General features: G+C 34.3%; 1 protein-coding gene across 1 annotated transcript in view; it reads left to right on the forward strand.

The window, feature by feature from the left end:
• The window catches only part of LOC137398917 (laminin subunit gamma-1-like), a 67834-nt gene that overhangs the window by 44610 nt on the left and 3267 nt on the right, over nt 1-19957 (forward strand). Inside the window, exons 21-28 of the mRNA XM_068085085.1 lie at nt 1504-1695; nt 2146-2307; nt 4599-4750; nt 10151-10284; nt 11744-11918; nt 12069-12191; nt 13072-13186; nt 18477-18676. Coding sequence (XP_067941186.1) covers nt 1504-1695; nt 2146-2307; nt 4599-4750; nt 10151-10284; nt 11744-11918; nt 12069-12191; nt 13072-13186; nt 18477-18676 — 1253 coding nt within the window. The remainder of the gene's footprint in view (nt 1-1503; nt 1696-2145; nt 2308-4598; nt 4751-10150; nt 10285-11743; nt 11919-12068; nt 12192-13071; nt 13187-18476; nt 18677-19957) is intronic.

Genomic DNA, 19957 nt, shown 5'->3' on the forward strand with positions numbered 1-19957 from the left:
GCTACATGCATGCAGGTCACGTAGGAGAACTGTTTGGGCAGCTATATTTTTATCATGTGTAAACGAAGCAAGCAGTCTAGCTTATATAATATAATTACTTACAGATAAAGCAACTTGGGTAACAAAATTCTCTAATTATCGGCTATATTCCTTAAACCATAACTGCCACTGTATTCACTAGGTAAATCAGACACGCTAATTCCGATTTTGTACTCAAAATAAAGATTAGTCCACTAACCTTAAGTCATTTAGGCTTTTTTAAAGCGTTTCAATATCCCTTTCGAAAACAACACAATTGGCATTACAAGCTCCGCCCATAAATATGTGACGAAACCTAGCTTTTTCCAGAACGGAAGTTAGGAATGTTTAGTCCGATTTAGAATAATAGAGATAGGTGTCTTAAAACCCATTATTATCTAAATCCAGCCTGTAAAATAATTTCAGTTTTTTATGAAAGGTATATAAACTATTTAAAATTGCTCGTAGCTTGTTACATGACGTTTAAATGGGCTGGACGCCGAGAAAAATGAGCTCAAAAAGCGCGGTTTTATCATAAGCTAGCGTTGTTATCACGCTTTTTTAAATATGCAACGTTAAATAGCTCATCTACCTTTTAGAAAAGACTGATATTATTTTTAATGCTGAATTTAGATATTAATGGATTTTAAAAAACCCATCTCTATGATTCTAAATCGGTCTAAACATCCCTATGTAACTTCTTTTCCTAAAAAGCTAGGTTACGTCATGTATTTATGGGCGGAGCTTGTTATGCCGATCGTGTTGTTTTCGAGACCGATATTAAAACACTGTAGAAAAGCCTTCATTACTCTGAAAGTTAGTGGACTAATCTTTATTTTGAGCACAAAATTGGAATCAGCGTGTCTGATTTACCTAGTAAATACGATAAAAGTTGTTCGTGACAGTTATGGTTTAACGCAAACTTCAAACCTACGAATTTTGGCTAATTTAATGAATGTAAAATTTTACTATCTATGCTCAGAGCGGGTCCCCATTAACTGCGCTTAGGGAGGGATATACTCTAATCCCTCATTTTTCGCTGTTAATCGAGTTCGGCTCCCCCTTTGCAAAATGAAATTCTATTAACTAAAAACTAATAAATTCGTATCTAATTAAATCGCTTCATTAGTCGTAAGTATCCTTTTCTTAAGTTTATTAGATAATTTCGAGAGTGCTAAGAGGCATGATGAAGGGTATCACAAGCACTTTCCATTTTTACACTTCACAAAACGTAACAGGAAAACAGCTAACCTTGATGACTGTTATCACAATAATGTTCACGCAGGGATCTCATTGGGCAAGAGTATGAGAGATAGTTATGTATTTTAGTTTTACAATTTTCTGTAATTTTGTAATGATTTTTTTGCCCTGCGAAGTACTGAAACTGAAATACGAACGAAAAAAGTAGCAAGGATCACTTGACTGTGAAATGCACTGCGACATCAGGCTACTGGCAAGGTACATTATCTACATTATCTCTTTCAGACTGCCCTGCATGCTACAACCTGGTGCAGGATGCCGTTAAAGACATCAGAGAAAATCTCGACAATCTTACTGAGACGTTGAAGAACATTAATGAGAATCCTAACGTTGCTGATGATGCTGATTTCACTCGACAGCTCGATGCACTTTCCGATGAAATTGATCGCATGCTCAAGGAAGCGCAGGATCTCCAAAGTACGCATTCAAATCATGTGGCATCATACTTATATTTGGGGATTTTTAGCTGTAGGGGTGCTTGATTCTGTCTTTAAAGATAAGAAAGTGTAGCTGGAGAACTTTTACTCATGTATGAATTATAACGGTTCATTATTTTGACTTTTGTTAACACAAATTCTAGGTTATTATTTGTCGTCCTACTCTTAATGTTGTGATCAAATGCTGCTGTCTGCGTTTTTATAGCTGTTGATGTTATGATTGACATAATGGTAAATAGCGAAAGTTAAAAAATTAGCTGTTTTTGTATTTTAGTGCAATTTAGGCATTTCATAATATCATGTCATCTGAATAATATTGTTTGTTTTTTCGTTCATACAAAGCCATGATAGCATTAATTTGTTTGCCGTTAAACATTCTTGTTACTCACCAGTAATGGTTATCAACTCCATTCCTCTCAACCATTTGCAGTGTCTGGCGGCTCAGTTCCAAATGACATTCAAAACATCGAGGATGATCTTAGGAAGCTTCAGGACACTGTTATTGAGACTCGTCTTCTCATTGAAATCTCCAACCAAAATTACCAGAGCATCGATCCCTCTGCGCTGAGTAAACGGATTAGCGATCTCACCGGTGAGTTTTATTGGAGGGTATAGAGTACCAGATGTAGTAATAGGAATAATCTTCTTCACTACAGCAGGGTTTGTGTCTGTCTGTCTGAAGTCTGGCTGTCCATCTGTCTGTCTGTCGACAGGGTTAGGGGTCAGGATAAAAGATTGCTCTGTTCGGAACTTGAACTCATGAAATTCTTGTTAATATTTACGCAGTCTAACGCCTGAGAGATCATCAGGTGTGCAGATAAAGCCTAGAGAATAATTATTTGCACAATTAGTCCGGAATGAGAGAAGGTTGTTGATTGGCTCGTGTGTTAGGGTGTTGGTCTACCGAGCTGAAAGTTGCAAGTTCAAACCCCATTGATAGCAAACTTTTATCCCAACTTTCAGCAGCGGCTTCAGAATGGGCAGACAACTATGGCTCTTGTTATGTTGAAGATTAATAATTTAGGAACAGACATGAAATGGGAAGACGTTAAATCAGAAAGGGAGGGGTATGGAAAGTTTGAAGAACAGTTCTCCCAATAGTGTTTAAAGCGCTTGGAGTAGTAATCAAAGCAGTTTCAAGTCACTGCACTCGTTTCATAAATGTACTTAATGAATGTACTTGCACTTAAATGTGTTCAGAATACAAATCACTGCTTGATTTGCGCTATTTCATTTGTCAATTGCAACTCTAAGCCCCTCAGTGAGGGGCCAATTACCAACAAATCCACCCTTCAGCTGTGTTCAGAAGCTAAATATCTCCACTACAATAGGAGTCATGTCTGTCTGTCTGTCTGTCTGTGTGTGTCTGTAGCCATTGTTGGAGATGAGGATTAAAGTCTGCTCTGAGCTCATGACATTCCAAGTAGTTGCCTGGCATTTCAGAATAATTATTCAGATAGTGATTTTCTGCGTTTTATCGGCACATCTGGCAATCTCTCAACTCTCAACAACTTGTTTTAACTTGTATCGAGTTTATTCGATTTTAATCTGGAAACATCCTGGCAGTCAGATCACTTTAAGCATTAAAAACAATCGCGTAAGATAAAAAATACTAGAATATGTTATAAGTGCAGCTGTTTTTCATTTGTATTTGTTGTACATTTTTCATTGAAACTATGCTTCCAACTAAACTAGCAACTAGATTAATTTTATAATGGTGAGCAGGGATCAGACACACATGGCATAAAATCCATGCTGGCTTAAAAAAGTTGGACAAATCTGTATTTAATGTATAAGTAATCTGTTTGGTTTTGGTTTACTGCTCAAATGTTATGTGAATCATTCGATATTATAACAGTTACCTGTATATCATGTTCAGAGATATGTGAAATCTTAGTATATGCCATATCGCTCTTGAATTATTCATCATTACTTGTTTGGACTCGAAATATCATTTACACTCCAACTCCACTCAACCAGTTTGATGCCTGTGCTTGTTCATGGGCATAGAGGCAATGTATTGAATTCACGTAATTATTTTATTTTAATCATAAAGCTGGCTGATTAACTCTTTCACTACCAAATTATTTTCTTTACCGAGACATAAGTACGAGGATACATATTTGAAAAACCTATTATTTGACAAGAGCACGTATAAATTGTTATAATTTTTTAATCACATGAATTATAAAATTTCTTTTGATACCAAATTAATCAGCTTAAAATTTTACATTAGCTAATACCATAAGAATGTCATAAAGAGTTGCCGAATGTGCTACGACACTTTTGTGGCCATTTTTGCTACAACCATGAGCAGGTCCACATCAGACGATTTATCAATATTATTACAGTTTACAGCATTATTATTATTACTGATAAAATAAAATAATCACTCTCAGTAGTACTATTGTTCAATAAAAATCACCCAAAGTTCATAGATGTATAATTAGTGAAACCTTCATAGCTGTAATGCATTTGATACAACTGCTCATTGCTAATAAAAATTGAGATAATAAATAAAGATTTTGCTAAGTGAAATTTTGCTATACTATGCTCTTGTAAACATATTTTTTATTATCTCAACGTATGTGGATAATTTCTTTCTTTTGTTTAAGCACAGATATAATAGGCTAATCAATTAACTACTCGCTTATCAGAAACGTTTTGTAACAAACCTACTAAAGCCATGCCGCTCTTGACAATACGCAAACGCTTTGCTGAGCCATACAAGTTAATGCCCTTGACTCTAATAGAAACATCATCACAAAGTATAGTACTCCCAAGAAGCATGTCACTTCTATGAATGATACCTTCTGGTTGTTGCTTTGCTGTGCATAACATCTTTGATCGGTCACTTATCTGCATATTGATATTCTCGACTAGGTGAGGTCTCTGATGTTAGAGCGGACTTCCTGAAGACAAGCGACAACTTATATTCTCAGATCGGTCTTGCTCTAGGAAAGAATGGGAATGAGCAGAGGTCGCAAAATATGACCGCAATGGCCCAGCAAAGCGCTGCCCTCCTCAAACAGCAGGTGAGTTCTTATTATATGTGACAAGTGGGTTCATATTATATGTGGCAGGAGGGTTTATATTATATGCGATAAGTGAGTTCATATTATATGTGACAAGTGAGTTCATATTATATGTGACAAGTGAGTTCATATTATATGTGATAAGTGAGTTCATATTATATGCGATAAGTGGGTTCATATTATATGTGATAAGTGAGTTCATATTATATGTGATAAGTGAGTTCATATTATATGTGACAAGTGAGTTCATATTATATGTGATAAGTGAGTTCATATTATATGCGATAAGTGGGTTCATATTATATGTGATAAGTGAGTTCATATTATATGTGACAAGTGAGTTCATATTATATGTGACAAGTGAGTTCATATTATATGTGATAAGTGAGTTCATATTATATGTGATAAGTGAGTTTATATTATATGTGACAAGTGAGTTCATATTATATGTGACAAGTGAGTTCATATTATATGTGACAAGTGAGTTCATATTATATGTGATAAGTGAGTTCATATTATATGCGATAAGTGGGTTCATATTATATGTGATAAGTGAGTTCATATTATATGTGACAAGTGAGTTCATATTATATGTGACAAGTGAGTTCATATTATATGTGATAAGTGAGTTCATATTATATGCGATAAGTGAGTTCATATTATATGTGACAAGTGAGTTCATATTATATGTGACAAGTGAGTTCATATTATATGTGATAAGTGAGTTCATATTATATGTGATAAGTGAGTTTATATTATATGTGACAAGTGAGTTCATATTATATGTGACAAGTGAGTTCATATTATATGTGACAAGTGAGTTCATATTATATGTGGCAGGAGGGTTCATATTATATGTGACAAGTGAGTTCATATTATATGTGACAAGTGAGTTCATATTATATGTGACAAGTGAGTTCATATTATATGTGACAAGTGAGTTCATATTATATGCGATAAGTGGGTTCATATTATATGTGACAAGTGAGTTCATATTATATGCGATAAGTGGGTTCATATTATATGTGACAAGTGAGTTCATATTATATGTGACAAGTGAGTTCATATTATATGTGACAAGTGAGTTCATATTATATGTGACAAGTGAGTTCATATTATATGTGACAAGTGAGTTCATATTATTGTGACAAGTGAGTTCATATTATATGTGACAAGTGAGTTCATATTATATGTGACAAGTGAGTTCATATTATATGTGATAAGTGGGTTCATATTATATGTGACAAGTGAGTTCATATTATATGTGACAAGTGAGTTCATATTATATGTGACAAGTGAGTTCATATTATATGTGACAAGTGAGTTCATATTATTGTGACAAGTGAGTTCATATTATATGTGACAAGTGAGTTCATATTATATGTGACAAGTGAGTTCATATTATATGTGACAAGTGGGTTCATATTATATGTGACAAGTGAGTTCATATTATATATGACAAGTGAGTTCATATTATATGTGACAAGTGGGTTCATATTATATGTGACAAGTGAGTTCATATTATATGTGACAAGTGAGTTCATATTATATGTGACAAGTGAGTTCATATTATATGTGACAAGTGGGTTCATATTATATGTGACAAGTGAGTTCATATTATATGTGACAAGTGAGTTCATATTATATGTGACAAGTGAGTTCATATTATATGTGACAAGTGAGTTCATATTATATGTGACAAGTGAGTTCATATTATATGTGACAAGTGAGTTCATATTATATGTGACAAGTGAGTTCATATTATATGCGATAAGTGGGTTCATATTATATGTGACAAGTGAGTTCATATTATATGTGATAAGTGGGTTCATATTATATGTGACAAGTGAGTTCATATTATATGTGACAAGTGAGTTCATATTATATGTGATAAGTGAGTTCATATTATATGTGACAAGTGAGTTCATATTATATGTGACAAGTGAGTTCTTATTATATGTGACAAGTGAGTTCATATTATATGTGACAAGTGAGTTCATATTATATGTGACAAGTGAGTTCATATTATATGTGACAAGTGAGTTCATATTATATGTGACAAGTGAGTTCATATTATATGTGACAAGTGAGTTCATATTATATGTGGCAGGAGGGTTCATATTATATGCGATAAGTGAGTTCATATTATATGTGACAAGTGAGTTCATATTATATATGGCAGGAGGGTTCATATTATATGCGATAAGTGGGTTCATATTATATGTGATAAGTGAGTTCATATTATATGTGGCAGGAGGGTTCATATTATATGCGATAAGTGAGTTCATATTATATGTGACAAGTGAGTTCATATTATATGTGGCAGGAGGGTTCATATTATATGCGATAAGTGGGTTCATATTATATGTGACAAGTGAGTTCATATTATATGTGATAAGTGAGTTCATATTATATGTGACAAGTGAGTTCATATTATATGTGACAAGTGAGTTCATATTATATGTGGCAGGAGGGTTCATATTATATGCGATAAGTGAGTTCATATTATATGTGACAAGTGAGTTCATATTATATGTGATAAGTGAGTTCATATTATATGTGGCAGGAGGGTTCATATTATATGCGATAAGTGAGTTCATATTATATGTGACAAGTGAGTTCATATTATATGTGGCAGGAGGGTTCATATTATATGCGATAAGTGGGTTCATATTATATGTGACAAGTGAGTTCATATTATATGTGACAAGTGAGTTCATATTTTATGTGACAAGTGAGTTCATATTATATGTGATAAGTGAGTTCATATTATATGCGATAAGTGAGTTCTTATTATATGCGACAAGTGAGTTCATATTATATGTGGCAGGAGGGTTTATATTATATGTGACAAGTGAGTTCATATTTTATGTGACAAGTGAGTTCATATTATATGTAACAAGTGAGTTCATATTTTATGTGACAAGTGAGTTCATATTATATGTGATAAGTGAGTTCATATTATATGTGACAAGTGAGTTCATATTATATGTGACAAGTGAGTTCATATTTTATGTGACAAGTGAGTTCATATTATATGTGATAAGTGAGTTCATATTATATGCGATAAGTGGGTTCATATTATATGTGATAAGTGAGTTCATATTATATGTGACAAGTGAGTTCATATTATATGTGACAAGTGAGTTCATATTTTATGTGACAAGTGAGTTCATATTATATGTGACAAGTGAGTTCATATTATATGTGATAAGTGAGTTCATATTATATGTGATAAGTGAGTTTATATTATATGTGACAAGTGAGTTCATATTATTGTGACAAGTGAGTTCATATTATATGTGACAAGTGAGTTCATATTATATGTGACAAGTGAGTTTATATTATATGTGACAAGTGAGTTCATATTATATGTGATAAGTGAGTTCATATTATATGTGATAAGTGAGTTCATATTATATGTGATAAGTGAGTTCATATTATATGCGATAAGTGAGTTCATATTATATGCGATAAGTGGGTTCTTATTATATGTGACAAGTGGGTTCATATTATATGTGACAAGTGAGTTCATATTATATGTGACAAGTGAGTTCATATTATATGTGACAAGTGAGTTCATATTATATGTGACAAGTGAGTTCATATTATATGTGATAAGTGAGTTCATATTATATGCGATAAGTGGGTTCATATTATATGTGATAAGTGAGTTCATATTATATGTGATAAGTGGGTTCATATTATATGTGACAAGTGAGTTCATATTATATGTGATAAGTGGGTTCATATTATATGTGACACGTGAGTTCATATTATATGTGACAAGTGAGTTTATATTATATGCGATAAGTGAGTTCATATTATATGTGATAAGTGAGTTCATATTATATGCGATAAGTGAGTTCATATTATATGTGACAAGTGAGTTCATATTATATGCGATAAGTGGGTTCATATTATATGCGATAAGTGAGTTCATATTATATGTGACAAGTGAGTTCATATTATATGTGATAAGTGAGTTCATATTATATGTGACAAGTGAGTTCATATTATATGTGATAAGTGGGTTCATATTATATGCGATAAGTGAGTTCATATTATATGTGACAAGTGAGTTCATATTATATGTGACAAGTGAGTTCATATTATATGTGACAAGTGAGTTCATATTATATGTGACAAGTGGGTTCATATTACATCCAGCTTATGATATTTGACTGGACACATAGCCCAAGTCTCCACCATAGCACCAAATTGATAGGTAGCGTTACTTGCTAAATTTTTAGTTTTTTTGTTGGAAATTATCTGTCACTGCATTTTCAAGAACACTTCTTTGACTGATTGATCCGGATTAGCATCTACATGAGCAGTTATATATCACTGCTATGTAACTATAGAGTTCTGTGGCTCACCTCTCCAAACTTAGAAATGCGACTTAAGAATCGTTTGTATTATTAAGATAACATAACCGATTTGGTAGGATGCGTCTTATCTGATTTATTAGTGGTGAAGACGTTATCTAATACTCTCAAGTCTAACAAATTGTACTAAAGGTATAATTCCTCCTTTGATAGGTTATACAACAAATCAAAATCCAGTAATAAAAACGAACATTTTGTTTTTCCGCTACTATAACAAACAACAGCTACTACAAGCTTGACAATTGGTTGCAAGATCAAATATAATGGCACTAGAGCTTCATGATATGGTGATTTAATTGTTTGGTGGCGATTTTGAAGATAGGCAATTTGAAAATTGCCACCATTTAAGGCGATATCGCCAATCGTATAAATATTATAATTGTGTAATGGTGATTTATTTCACACATGATGATTTTCAGAGTGAGCGATACTGAAACTAAAATGCTCAGGCAACAATAATAATATAGATTATAATCTTATAATAATCTTATTCCATGGCCTTAAACGCACATGCGCATTCATGAAATAAATTTTTCTAGTTATCATGAATACAAAAGTTTATTTTGTAAGTTGAAATATATAAAACCTAATGTTAACAAAAATTTACATGTTATTTTTACATAATAATATCAAGATTTATAGACAATCAAGATATATTTTGAATTGTCTATAAATAGACGATTGACAATATATGATGTTTCAATATTGCAAATTTGCAATATCTAATGGTCTGATGATTTTTGGAAATGGTGAAGCTCTATATGACACTGTTTCTTAAACTGGCCACTCATACAACCATGGACAGAATGTTTGATCTCTTCTTTGACCACGCTAGTAGGAATAGGATGGCAACAGCCATACCATGAGGATACGCTGGCAACAAGGTTTGGATCAATCAGCTGGGATTAAATTGTCTGTGTGAAAGGGGGCAAGCAGTAAGTTTACTGTAAGTAATGTAATATTTACTAAAATATCCTGTCATCACTTTTTTTTTACTTATCTTCCGCGACAGCAAGAAGATTCCGAGAAAATAGTAATGACAGCAGACAATGCCAATGAGATTTCCAACAATGGTTATTCGCTAGCCCTCGCCGTCGTTGCCAGTCCTGATGACCTTCGTGGAAAGCTTGAAGAGCTCAATGACAGGTAAAATGTTTAGGTTAGAGATACATAGAAATAGGCGAGTGGCAATCTCCAGTGTAGTTCGTGTGGTTCGATGGTTAGGGTGTTGGCTTATGATCAGTAGGTCAGTGGTTCGAGTCAACTCGGGACCATTAGTGGTATTAGGAAGACCAATTGTATGCTACAATTGGCCTGGTGCCAAACATACTCCCCCCATTTGCACTCCAGCGTGAATGAGGAGGGTGGCTAGCAGACTTGCAGGACTAAAAACTAAACCTGACAAAGGGCGGAGGAGCTCCTCTGTGAGCCAACAGGCAGTTATCTAGAGATGGTGTCTCAATAAACCCACCCAACAGAAGTCGATGGCAAACCACTGTTGAAACCTACCAAGAATAGTGATGGTTATAGAAAGTAAAGGAGAACCATGATCGCCTATGTCATCACAGGACATGTTTGGTACTTAGAGAGTGCAGTTGAGACTTGGAGATATGATATCAACAAGGTCTGCACTAGATAGGCCGGTTTATGTAGCTCGGTAGGACTTTTCTAATAAAATTGGAGACTATATTACGACTTGTGTGTAATTTACAAATTATACCACCTTGTTTTGCAGCATCTAAATTTTTGTTTAGAACAGTGAATGTTCTCCTACTGTCAGACATATTAAATTGTTTTGCTGACATTGTTGTATTCAAAACACTAAATTGTCTAACTCCTTAATGCATCCCTGATATGTTTCAATTCCCAAGAACCAGTTAGATATCCATGTCGTTATAATTTTATTTTGTACTTGATGTACTCAACAATTATATTGCTAGTTCTTTTAATCTTTTGTCAGAAGTGGTAAGATGTATACCTAAGCTTAGCGGTTTCAAGTCTTGTATAAACTTTTGTTTTTACATTTATGACAAAATCTTTTTATTTATTTATTTTTTTGTAGAAGCAAATGTAAAAAAAGATTTTCTATAATAAAGGATTATGGGCTGCCCAATAAAAGTATACATATATATTGTGTATATAAATACTATATACATATATAATACATACTATATATAATAAATTTGTAAAAGTATATGTATATATTGTGTATATAAATACTATATACATATATACATACTATATATAATATATATGTAAAAGTATATGTATATATTGTGTATATAAATACTATATACATATATAATACATACTATATATAATAAATTTGTAAAAGTATACGTATATATTGTGTATATAAATACTATATACATATATAGTGCATACTATATATAATATATATGTAAAAGTATACGTATATATTGTGTATATAAATACTATATACATATATACATACTATATATAATATATATGTAAAAGTATATGTATATATTGTGTATATAAATACTATATATATAATATATATGTTAAAGTGTGTAATCATCTAGCATCCTGGGAAAAGCAAAAACTCACTACATGTGCTATAATAACTTTATCTTCCCTACAGAATCATTGAAGGCCAGGAGAACCTGGAGACGGCCAATGCTACAGCTCAGAGGGCTCTCGCTGAGGCGATCAAGCTATATGATGATGCTATTGGACTTCTGAATGATGTGAGGAGCATTGTCGTACCATCAGCAGACGCTCCCGCTGAACAAGAGGCTCAGGCTATACTCGAGGATGTATGTATTTCTAATTAGACAGACATGAAAACCGTTTTTCGCTTGTGTGCTGGATTTATACTGGGCATTGCAACAAGTACCTTTCACTTCATGTCGTAAGCACTGCTATTCTCAACAAGCACCTGTGATTTCATGTCATGCATCTTGTAGGCATTGCAATACAAGATAAAGATTGAGGAATTGCTTAGTAACTACAGCTCACTACTTAATGACACTAGAGAGACCCTTTCCCAAGCAGAGGATGTCTACAACAGGACCTACGCAGAACAACAGGTCTCTGCTCAATCTCATCATATGCTCCTAGATTTTTGTGTGAAAGCGACTAGGCTACACGCTTATTCATGTTTGAACTGCATTTAGAGGAAAACAATTTTTCCAGCCTATCTTTAAACCATTGAAAATCTTTATCAATGTATCTGAGACTGTATTTGAACTTTTATTGTAACGATCATGAGCAAATACGAAATGAAGTATATGTCAATAGAGGCGCGTAACACTGCAACTTGAATGTAATAACAAATGTCATCATAAAAGCACTTAATTTGTGAAAAAGATGATTTGAGAGTTGAGGTCAGAAATTGGGACACACAGCTGATAGTAGCTAGCAATTCATAATGAACGTAGTGTTGTTTATGTGGTAACTTATATTACAAACTTCATGGCTATATGTCTGCTATTGTTTCCCAAAATTTAATTTTGGTAATTTTTCCAATTAGTTTTTGTATCACTTCTTTCAAAGTTCTTATTTAGTGGTACTTTTTACCGAATTTGATGTGGTATTTTTTATTGACTTTTAGGTAATCCACGGTTGCTGTACTGAAGCATTTGTCTGTTTTGTGGGCTCCTATGGAAGTTTTCATTGCACTAATATAAAGCGATAAATATGTTTTTTGCAGGAGTGTAGTCAGTAAGGTAACATGAACAGTGTTTTAATTCTGTTTAAAAGCTTGTTGCGTTATGTTGTATTAGAACAGTCTTGTATTATTGTACACAACAATAATTGTATAATGTGTTATTGTAATAATGTTTGAATAATGTATTATTATAAACAACTATTGTATTATGTTGTATGAATGTTGTATTAGAAGTTTGTTTATTATGTGAAATGGTGATGGAGAACCATGTCGAGTAACAGAGTGTATCTGATTCCTAGATAACGGATGCAATGATGGCGGAGGTTGATGTGGCATTGGAGAAGGCACGGCAGGCTATTAACGCTCCTGCATCCATGTTAGCATCTGGTCGTGCCCAGCTTCGCCTTCTTCAAGGTAAGACAACTCATTTGTTTATGCATTTGCAAGCAATTAAACTAGTCGGTCTGTTTTTTCAAGGTAGGTTTACAAGGTAAGTAAGCCAACTTAACTCTTTGGGGACGAATCACGTGAAAGCCCGTCAAACGGGCAATGTCTCAGAGGCCGAATCACGTGAAAGCCCGTTAGAAATCAGTCTACGATAGACCTTTTTTAAAATATTTTATTTTTTAAGAAAATAGCGTTTAAAAATAAAATTAATTATTTCATCAATTTTAGTAGGTTTTGTAGTAATGTTTTGAGACTGAAAAGTAATCCCTAATACGCATGTGCAAGAAGAACACGTTGCAAAAAATTGCTCTTCCTTTTTGGAAAGCTAGTCAAAATGGACGGACGTGATTGCTCCAGCTCAGCCAAAAAAGTACGTTTAGATGAAGACATCAACTGGTTCGACAGTGAGGAAGAGGATATCAGGTCAGAAGAAAGTGGGGAAGACGATGCATGTGAAATAGAAAATCAACAGAGTGAATCTGATAGCGAAAATGAGAGTGAAACGGACGGCGATGAAACAGGGAGTATTCACGGCTTTCAAAGAGGAGCCGACTTAAAACCCAAAGATTTGCATTTTGATGAAAGCTTGGCAGGAGTAAAATGTCGAATTCCTGGACAGATAAGTATTCTTGATTATTTAAAACTTTTTATCACATCGGCCATCATGAATGTAATAGTGAACGAAACAAATAGATATGGCCTTCAAAAACATCGCGATGCCTGGGAGCCTGTCGATGACAAAGATATTTGGCGAGTTTTTGGTTTAGTTGTGCTCATGGGTATTGTCAAAAAGCCTACTCTAAAATCTTACTGGTCTACCCGTCCCCATTTATCTACGTCAATATTTGGGAAAATAATTTCAAGAGACAGGTTTTTAACGATTTTAAACTGTTTACATTTCACTGACAACTCGGAAAACCCTGCTGGCAATAAATTGTTCAAGCTAGGCAATGTGTTATCCATGATATGTGAGCGGTTATCTTCTGTTTTACTGCCAGGTAAATTTATATCTTTAGATGAAAGCTTGCTGGCTTGGAAAGGACGGCTTAGCTTCAAACAGTATATTCCATCTAAAAGATCCAGATTTGGAATTAAGATATTTGCTCTCTGCGATGCTGTCTCTGGCTACGTGCACAAGCTGTCTGTGTACATAGGTAATGAGCGAGAGCAAGCTGAAGGTACCGGCAGAGGAGTCACCCACAATATAGTAATGAAATTAATGAATGGTTTGCTGAATACAGGTCGTTGCTTATATATGGACAATTATTATAATTCGCCAGAGTTAGCTGCTGAACTTATAAAAAATAACACTCATGTTTGCGGAACTTTGCGTCCAAACAGAAAAGGTGTTCCTAAAGATTTAAAATTATGTAATGGAAAAACTATTAAAAAAGGTGAAACAACGAGTTTTTCTAATGGTGATTGTATGGTTGGCTGTTGGAGAGATAAAAAATGTATTTGTCTAATTTCAACTATGCATAAAAACATGGAAGTCGTAGATACAGGCAAAGTAAATTATAAAGGGGGTAAAATTTGCAAACCAGCTGCTATTTTGGATTACAACAAATACATGGGGGGAGTTGACAAATCAGATCAAAACTTGCATTATTATAACGCTGCGCGTAAAACCATGAAATGGTACAAAAAATTATTTTTTCACTTATTAGATATTTGTGTGTATAATGCAGTCATAGTTTATAGAGTACATAGCGGCTGTAAAATAACTGACCTAGAGTTTCGAAATAAATTAATTGAACAGATATTTGAATACACTGGATCTTGCCGCAAATACACTAGTTCCTGCGCTTCAACTTCTTCCCCTCATCGACTAGTGCTAAATAGTCCAGGAAAAAATAGAAAACCAAAATATAGAGTTTGTAAGTGCTGCTCAAGGCGAAATGATGACGGCACTCGTAAACGAAGCGAAACTAAATTTAGATGCCTAGCATGTGGAGTATCTTTGTGCGAGTCATGTTTTATTCCTTACCATGCTAGATAAATTTCTTTACAAATTGTAATTTATTTAGTTTTGGCAACTGTTTCATTGCTTTGTATTTTTAGCTTTTGTACATACATTTGCTGAAATGTCATCTAGTCTATTGTATTTGTTCTGCATTGCATTGATATGTTGTATTTGTTCTGCATTGCATTGATATGTTGTATTTGTTGTCCATTGCCCTTTTCAGGGCAGCCAACTAATCAAAAGAGTTCAGTTCACATATTCTGCAATGTAGCAGATTGATTTCTCCATGATTTGCTGTGTCTGTTCATAATAAATGTTGCTTCTTGTCTGTTGCTGCTTCACCAAATGTGTGAATACATGCCCACCACTCCATTCTTCTTGTACACAAACAGTTAGTCTTTGCTGCAGCGCATATGAGTCTGTGCAATGAGTTGATATGCAAAATTGATACATATATAGCTTCAAGAAATACATAATAATAATTTGAATGCAAAAAATCATAACTGCAAACATATAGATCTCAAGATGCTAAGTTTTCACAAGCTGTCTGGAGGAAACAATCTCAGTCTGTAGAAAAATATCTCAGCTTTCAGATGCATATTCATTTGCAGCTTTATGCCAAATTGCACAAGAGTTATAGCAAGGTTTGAGCTGCCTTGTCGGGCGACTGTTGCAGGGTTATCGACATGGCATCATGAGCATTTTGAAGGTCTTCATCCGCAATGCACCGAAGCTCCTAATTCTACTTTTAATGCACTTAAACAATTTTTTTTTTTTGCAAACTCTTGCAAGCATATGACACTGTGCAGATGCTTATTATAAATAATTTTCACAGAGTTATTGCTTTTAAAAATGTATTTGTTATCGATATTTTATGGAAAAAGAAGTGAAAACTTGGACAAATTAATAATTTTTCAAAAATAATCACAGACTATTTCCAGGAAATTATTAGCTGCCTGTTGAGAAATTTCTAAGCTGTCCAATGCATATTAATTTATAGCTCCATGTCAATTTGCATGCAAGTTATTGCGATTTTTAGGGGGCCATGTCAGGCCTTCAATTTTTGCTTGTCTTATAGGTCGCGCACTGAGAATTTCGAGGGGCGCTCCCGTAATGTATCGGAGCTCATAACTTTACTTTCAAAGCCCTTAGACGACCAATTTTTTTTGCAAACTGTTGTGAACCTATGAATCCTTGCAAGTAGTATTTGTACAACATTCTCGATTATTCGTATCAATTTGGAAAATGCAATGGAAGTTGGCACATGAAAATAAAAAAATCATCTCTTCAACAAATTGACACGTTTGCTGGAAAGCATTTGCAAGCTAATTGCATGCAAAAACAATGAGCTTGTAGAACAATTTCTCAGCTTTCTCATGCATGTTGATTTATGCCACTACCGCAGTTGTGATGTAAGTTACTGCAGTTTTTATGCAGTCATGTCGAAGGGTCAAATCGCCCTAGTAATTGCCCCCGTCCGCTGGTACTTTCCAAGCCGTAAGCCGACCGTCGCTAAAGGGTTAATTGTGTCTATATTTGCAAGGTGTAACAACTCCATGTTTTAAGCACTCAAGAGATATGGCTGGAGCAAATCTTGGTGCATATTTACAAAGAATGACAATTCTAGTGAATTAGAAAATCTACGAAGAAGCTGCCTGCCTTCAAATAATGTGTTTGTGTGATGTCAGATTCGTCGCTCACATTTTTAACATTTTCCGAGCCTGAAGTTCAGCAAAATGTATTAGCTTTCAATTGTTAATTTCGTTTTGTACAATTTGTTTAAATATCACAAAAAACAATGCATGTAAAAGCTAGAATGTTTTGCTGCACTAAAAGTATGAAAATGGCATTTCATATTGTTTTAAACCTTCGTTATTTGTATGTGCATGTGAGGGATTCTTTAGGCAGCAGTAAAAAGTCTGTATGACAGCGCGATTGCATTAAGGATAGACCGAAAAAGATTTTATTTTGGCGTAAACCAAAGTACGAAAAGGTTATTACGTATACATTTTGATTATTTCCTACACCACACCCAGAACACCTTTACTGGTTGTCCGAGATAGGGTATGAGTTACTTGATGACATTGCAAGGATGTAGAACAGGTGCTAGTTGTTGTTTAACATTGGTATTAGTCCATGATTTGAGAGTTGAGGTCAGAAATTGGGACACACAGCTGATAGTAGCTGGGTGTAGCTGGGTGCAGCTGATAGTAGCATTTTTCTAGGGTGCTAGAAAAAAAATCTATATTAAAAATACATGTAGTTAGATATGCTTCCGTTTCTAATCGTTTTCAAATATCTTTATCTATCTATATCCTTCAGTATAATAACAATTTTACCGGGACTTTGCAAAAAAATTGATATGCCTCGTTTGTTAGTATGTTATGGATAGTTGTGATGCAGATGCAGGTAGACTAGCTATTGCCAAATGGGGGATCTAGATCCAGATGCGGATCTGTATAGTTTTTTTGTGGATCTTCCAAGTTGGCTGTTAAACAATATTCTTGGAGTATTTTTTTAAAAAATTGGTTTAAAAAAAGTATCTGTAAACCTTTTTAGAATTCTTGTAAATTCATGATTGTTTTCATTGGTATCAGACATATTTGTCAAAGCACATTCAATCAGTGATTTTTAGTCAAATTATGTATATAAACAAAGTTTTTTAAAATTGCATTTGACGCTTTATTTTAATATGTACACAAATAATTGAATGGCAAAAAAGAAAAATGCACATCTTCAGCTTGTTGTGGATCTTTAATTTGTCAGATTTGGCTGTAGCAGATCATGACCAAAATCATTTGGCCATTCCTGCTGAGTAGACGCTTCTATAACGTATACCTCCTATAATTCAAGACTACCTTCTATATTCCAAATTCGAGATAATAGAAAGAGTTTATGGGAAGTGAGCATGGAGTGTATGAGACTTAGTAGTCTAAATTACATCGGTCAAACACTTATACAGCATTTCTAATAACCAGGCAAATAAACCGATATGATTGGTTTAGTTGGTACATGCGTGTTCTGATGGGTACACAAGGTGTGTCGGTGTCACCAGATTCTCATTTTTGGCTGGTCCACTTTGGTAAAGGCTATTATAAGCTTTAGTTAATGGTGTTTTATTTTAAACTCTATTTAGTTTCAATGTCGTCTCCAAATGCAAATACTTTTCATAAAATGCCATTACAACATAATTTGCGTAAGAGAAAAAAAGTGTGACAACATGTTTGGCTTATAAATGGTTGAGTCTAGCATGTCAAACTCTTGAGGAATCATGTCGTATTATTTCGGTTGCAGAGTCCGACCAGAATGTCAAGCTTTATAAGGAACGCGCTCTCGAGGCCTTAAAGAAGATTCCCGAGATTGAGGCAATTCTAGACGAAGCGAACAATGTCACTTCTGAGGCTCAGGACGCTATAGAAGGGGCGACTCAAGTAGCTACCGAGGCTAAGACCATCGCTATGGATGCTGTGATCACAGCCAATGAGGCGAGCGAGGTGCGTTGTTTCTATGAACATTGTGTTATGGTAGTTATTGCTGTGGTAAAGTACCAATGGAACTAGTTTCTTTGCATCGCTTGATTGTTTATAACTTCAGTTCAGAATTAGGCATATGGTAACCCCTTGTTACTTTGTCACTCATTTTTTGTAGTTTTAGTATTTCACGGTTAAAAAATTATCATTAACAAAGTATAAAAAGAAACAAAAATAATTAAAAAAATTAAAATACATGAGTATGCATACATAAAAACTGAAAGGCAATCAAGATAACTTCAATTTACTTATTACATAGACAGTGAATACAATATGTTTAGAAAGCATTCAAGTGTTCTAGTGTTAAAATTTTGTTCATACATATACCGTAAAAACTTTAATTGAATGCCATGGTGCTCTATTTTTCAACCCTTCCTCTATAGTGTCGGTCAATTGGAGGCGGCGTTCAAATAGAGGGTGACGTTGTATTTTTCAAATGGCTCGTCAGAATTTTGGGAAGATAGATTTCGCCCTTTTACGAGCGAAGTTAATGTCGCCTATATTTTTCCCTCTCGTTTGAGCGGAGCGGTTTTAAACCTTTGGGATGAAATAAATAAATCGGCTAACTTACCTCCAACTCGTCAAATATCTCTTAATAATATGCATTGACGAATCGAGAAATATCTCTACCAGTTGATATCTACTGCTTGCAATTAACCTGCGATGATGATGATATTATAGCTTGTGTCCTGCTTTGCAAATTTTAGAGCTTTCAATTTTTATGTTAATCTAAATATACCAATGTAGCATAAAAGCTCATTGCATTCATTGAAATGTTTGCTTCAGTTTGCAGACAAAACTAAGCTTTTATGTGCTATAGAAAAGGAGTTACGAGCGTCGATCAATTGTAAAATCAGATTACCGCAATAATACAGTTATTAATTATTTTTATGGTTTTGTTTTCAAAGTTTAACAAAAAAAGCGCAAAGCTTTGGAGCTGGACAACGAGAGAATTGATTGTTATCGATGTGAACAATTCATTATTAATAAGATTTTGTGAACATTTTTCTACTGATTACATGATGTTATGAGTTCATAAAGATCTAAGATCGTCAAAGTGGCGGTCCAATGGAGGTAGCGTTCAAATAGAGGGTGGCAATCTTTTTTTTAACCCTTCTCTCATAGCGGCGGTCAAATCGAGGTGGCATTCAAATGGAGGTGGCGTTCAAACGGAGGCGGCGTTCAAATGGAGGCGGCGTTCAAATGGAGGCGGCGTTCAAATGGAGGCGGCGTTCAAATAGAGGC

This window comes from Watersipora subatra, chromosome 6 (genome assembly GCF_963576615.1).
Source record: "Watersipora subatra chromosome 6, tzWatSuba1.1, whole genome shotgun sequence".
NCBI classification, from domain to species: Eukaryota; Metazoa; Bryozoa; class Gymnolaemata; order Cheilostomatida; family Watersiporidae; genus Watersipora; species Watersipora subatra.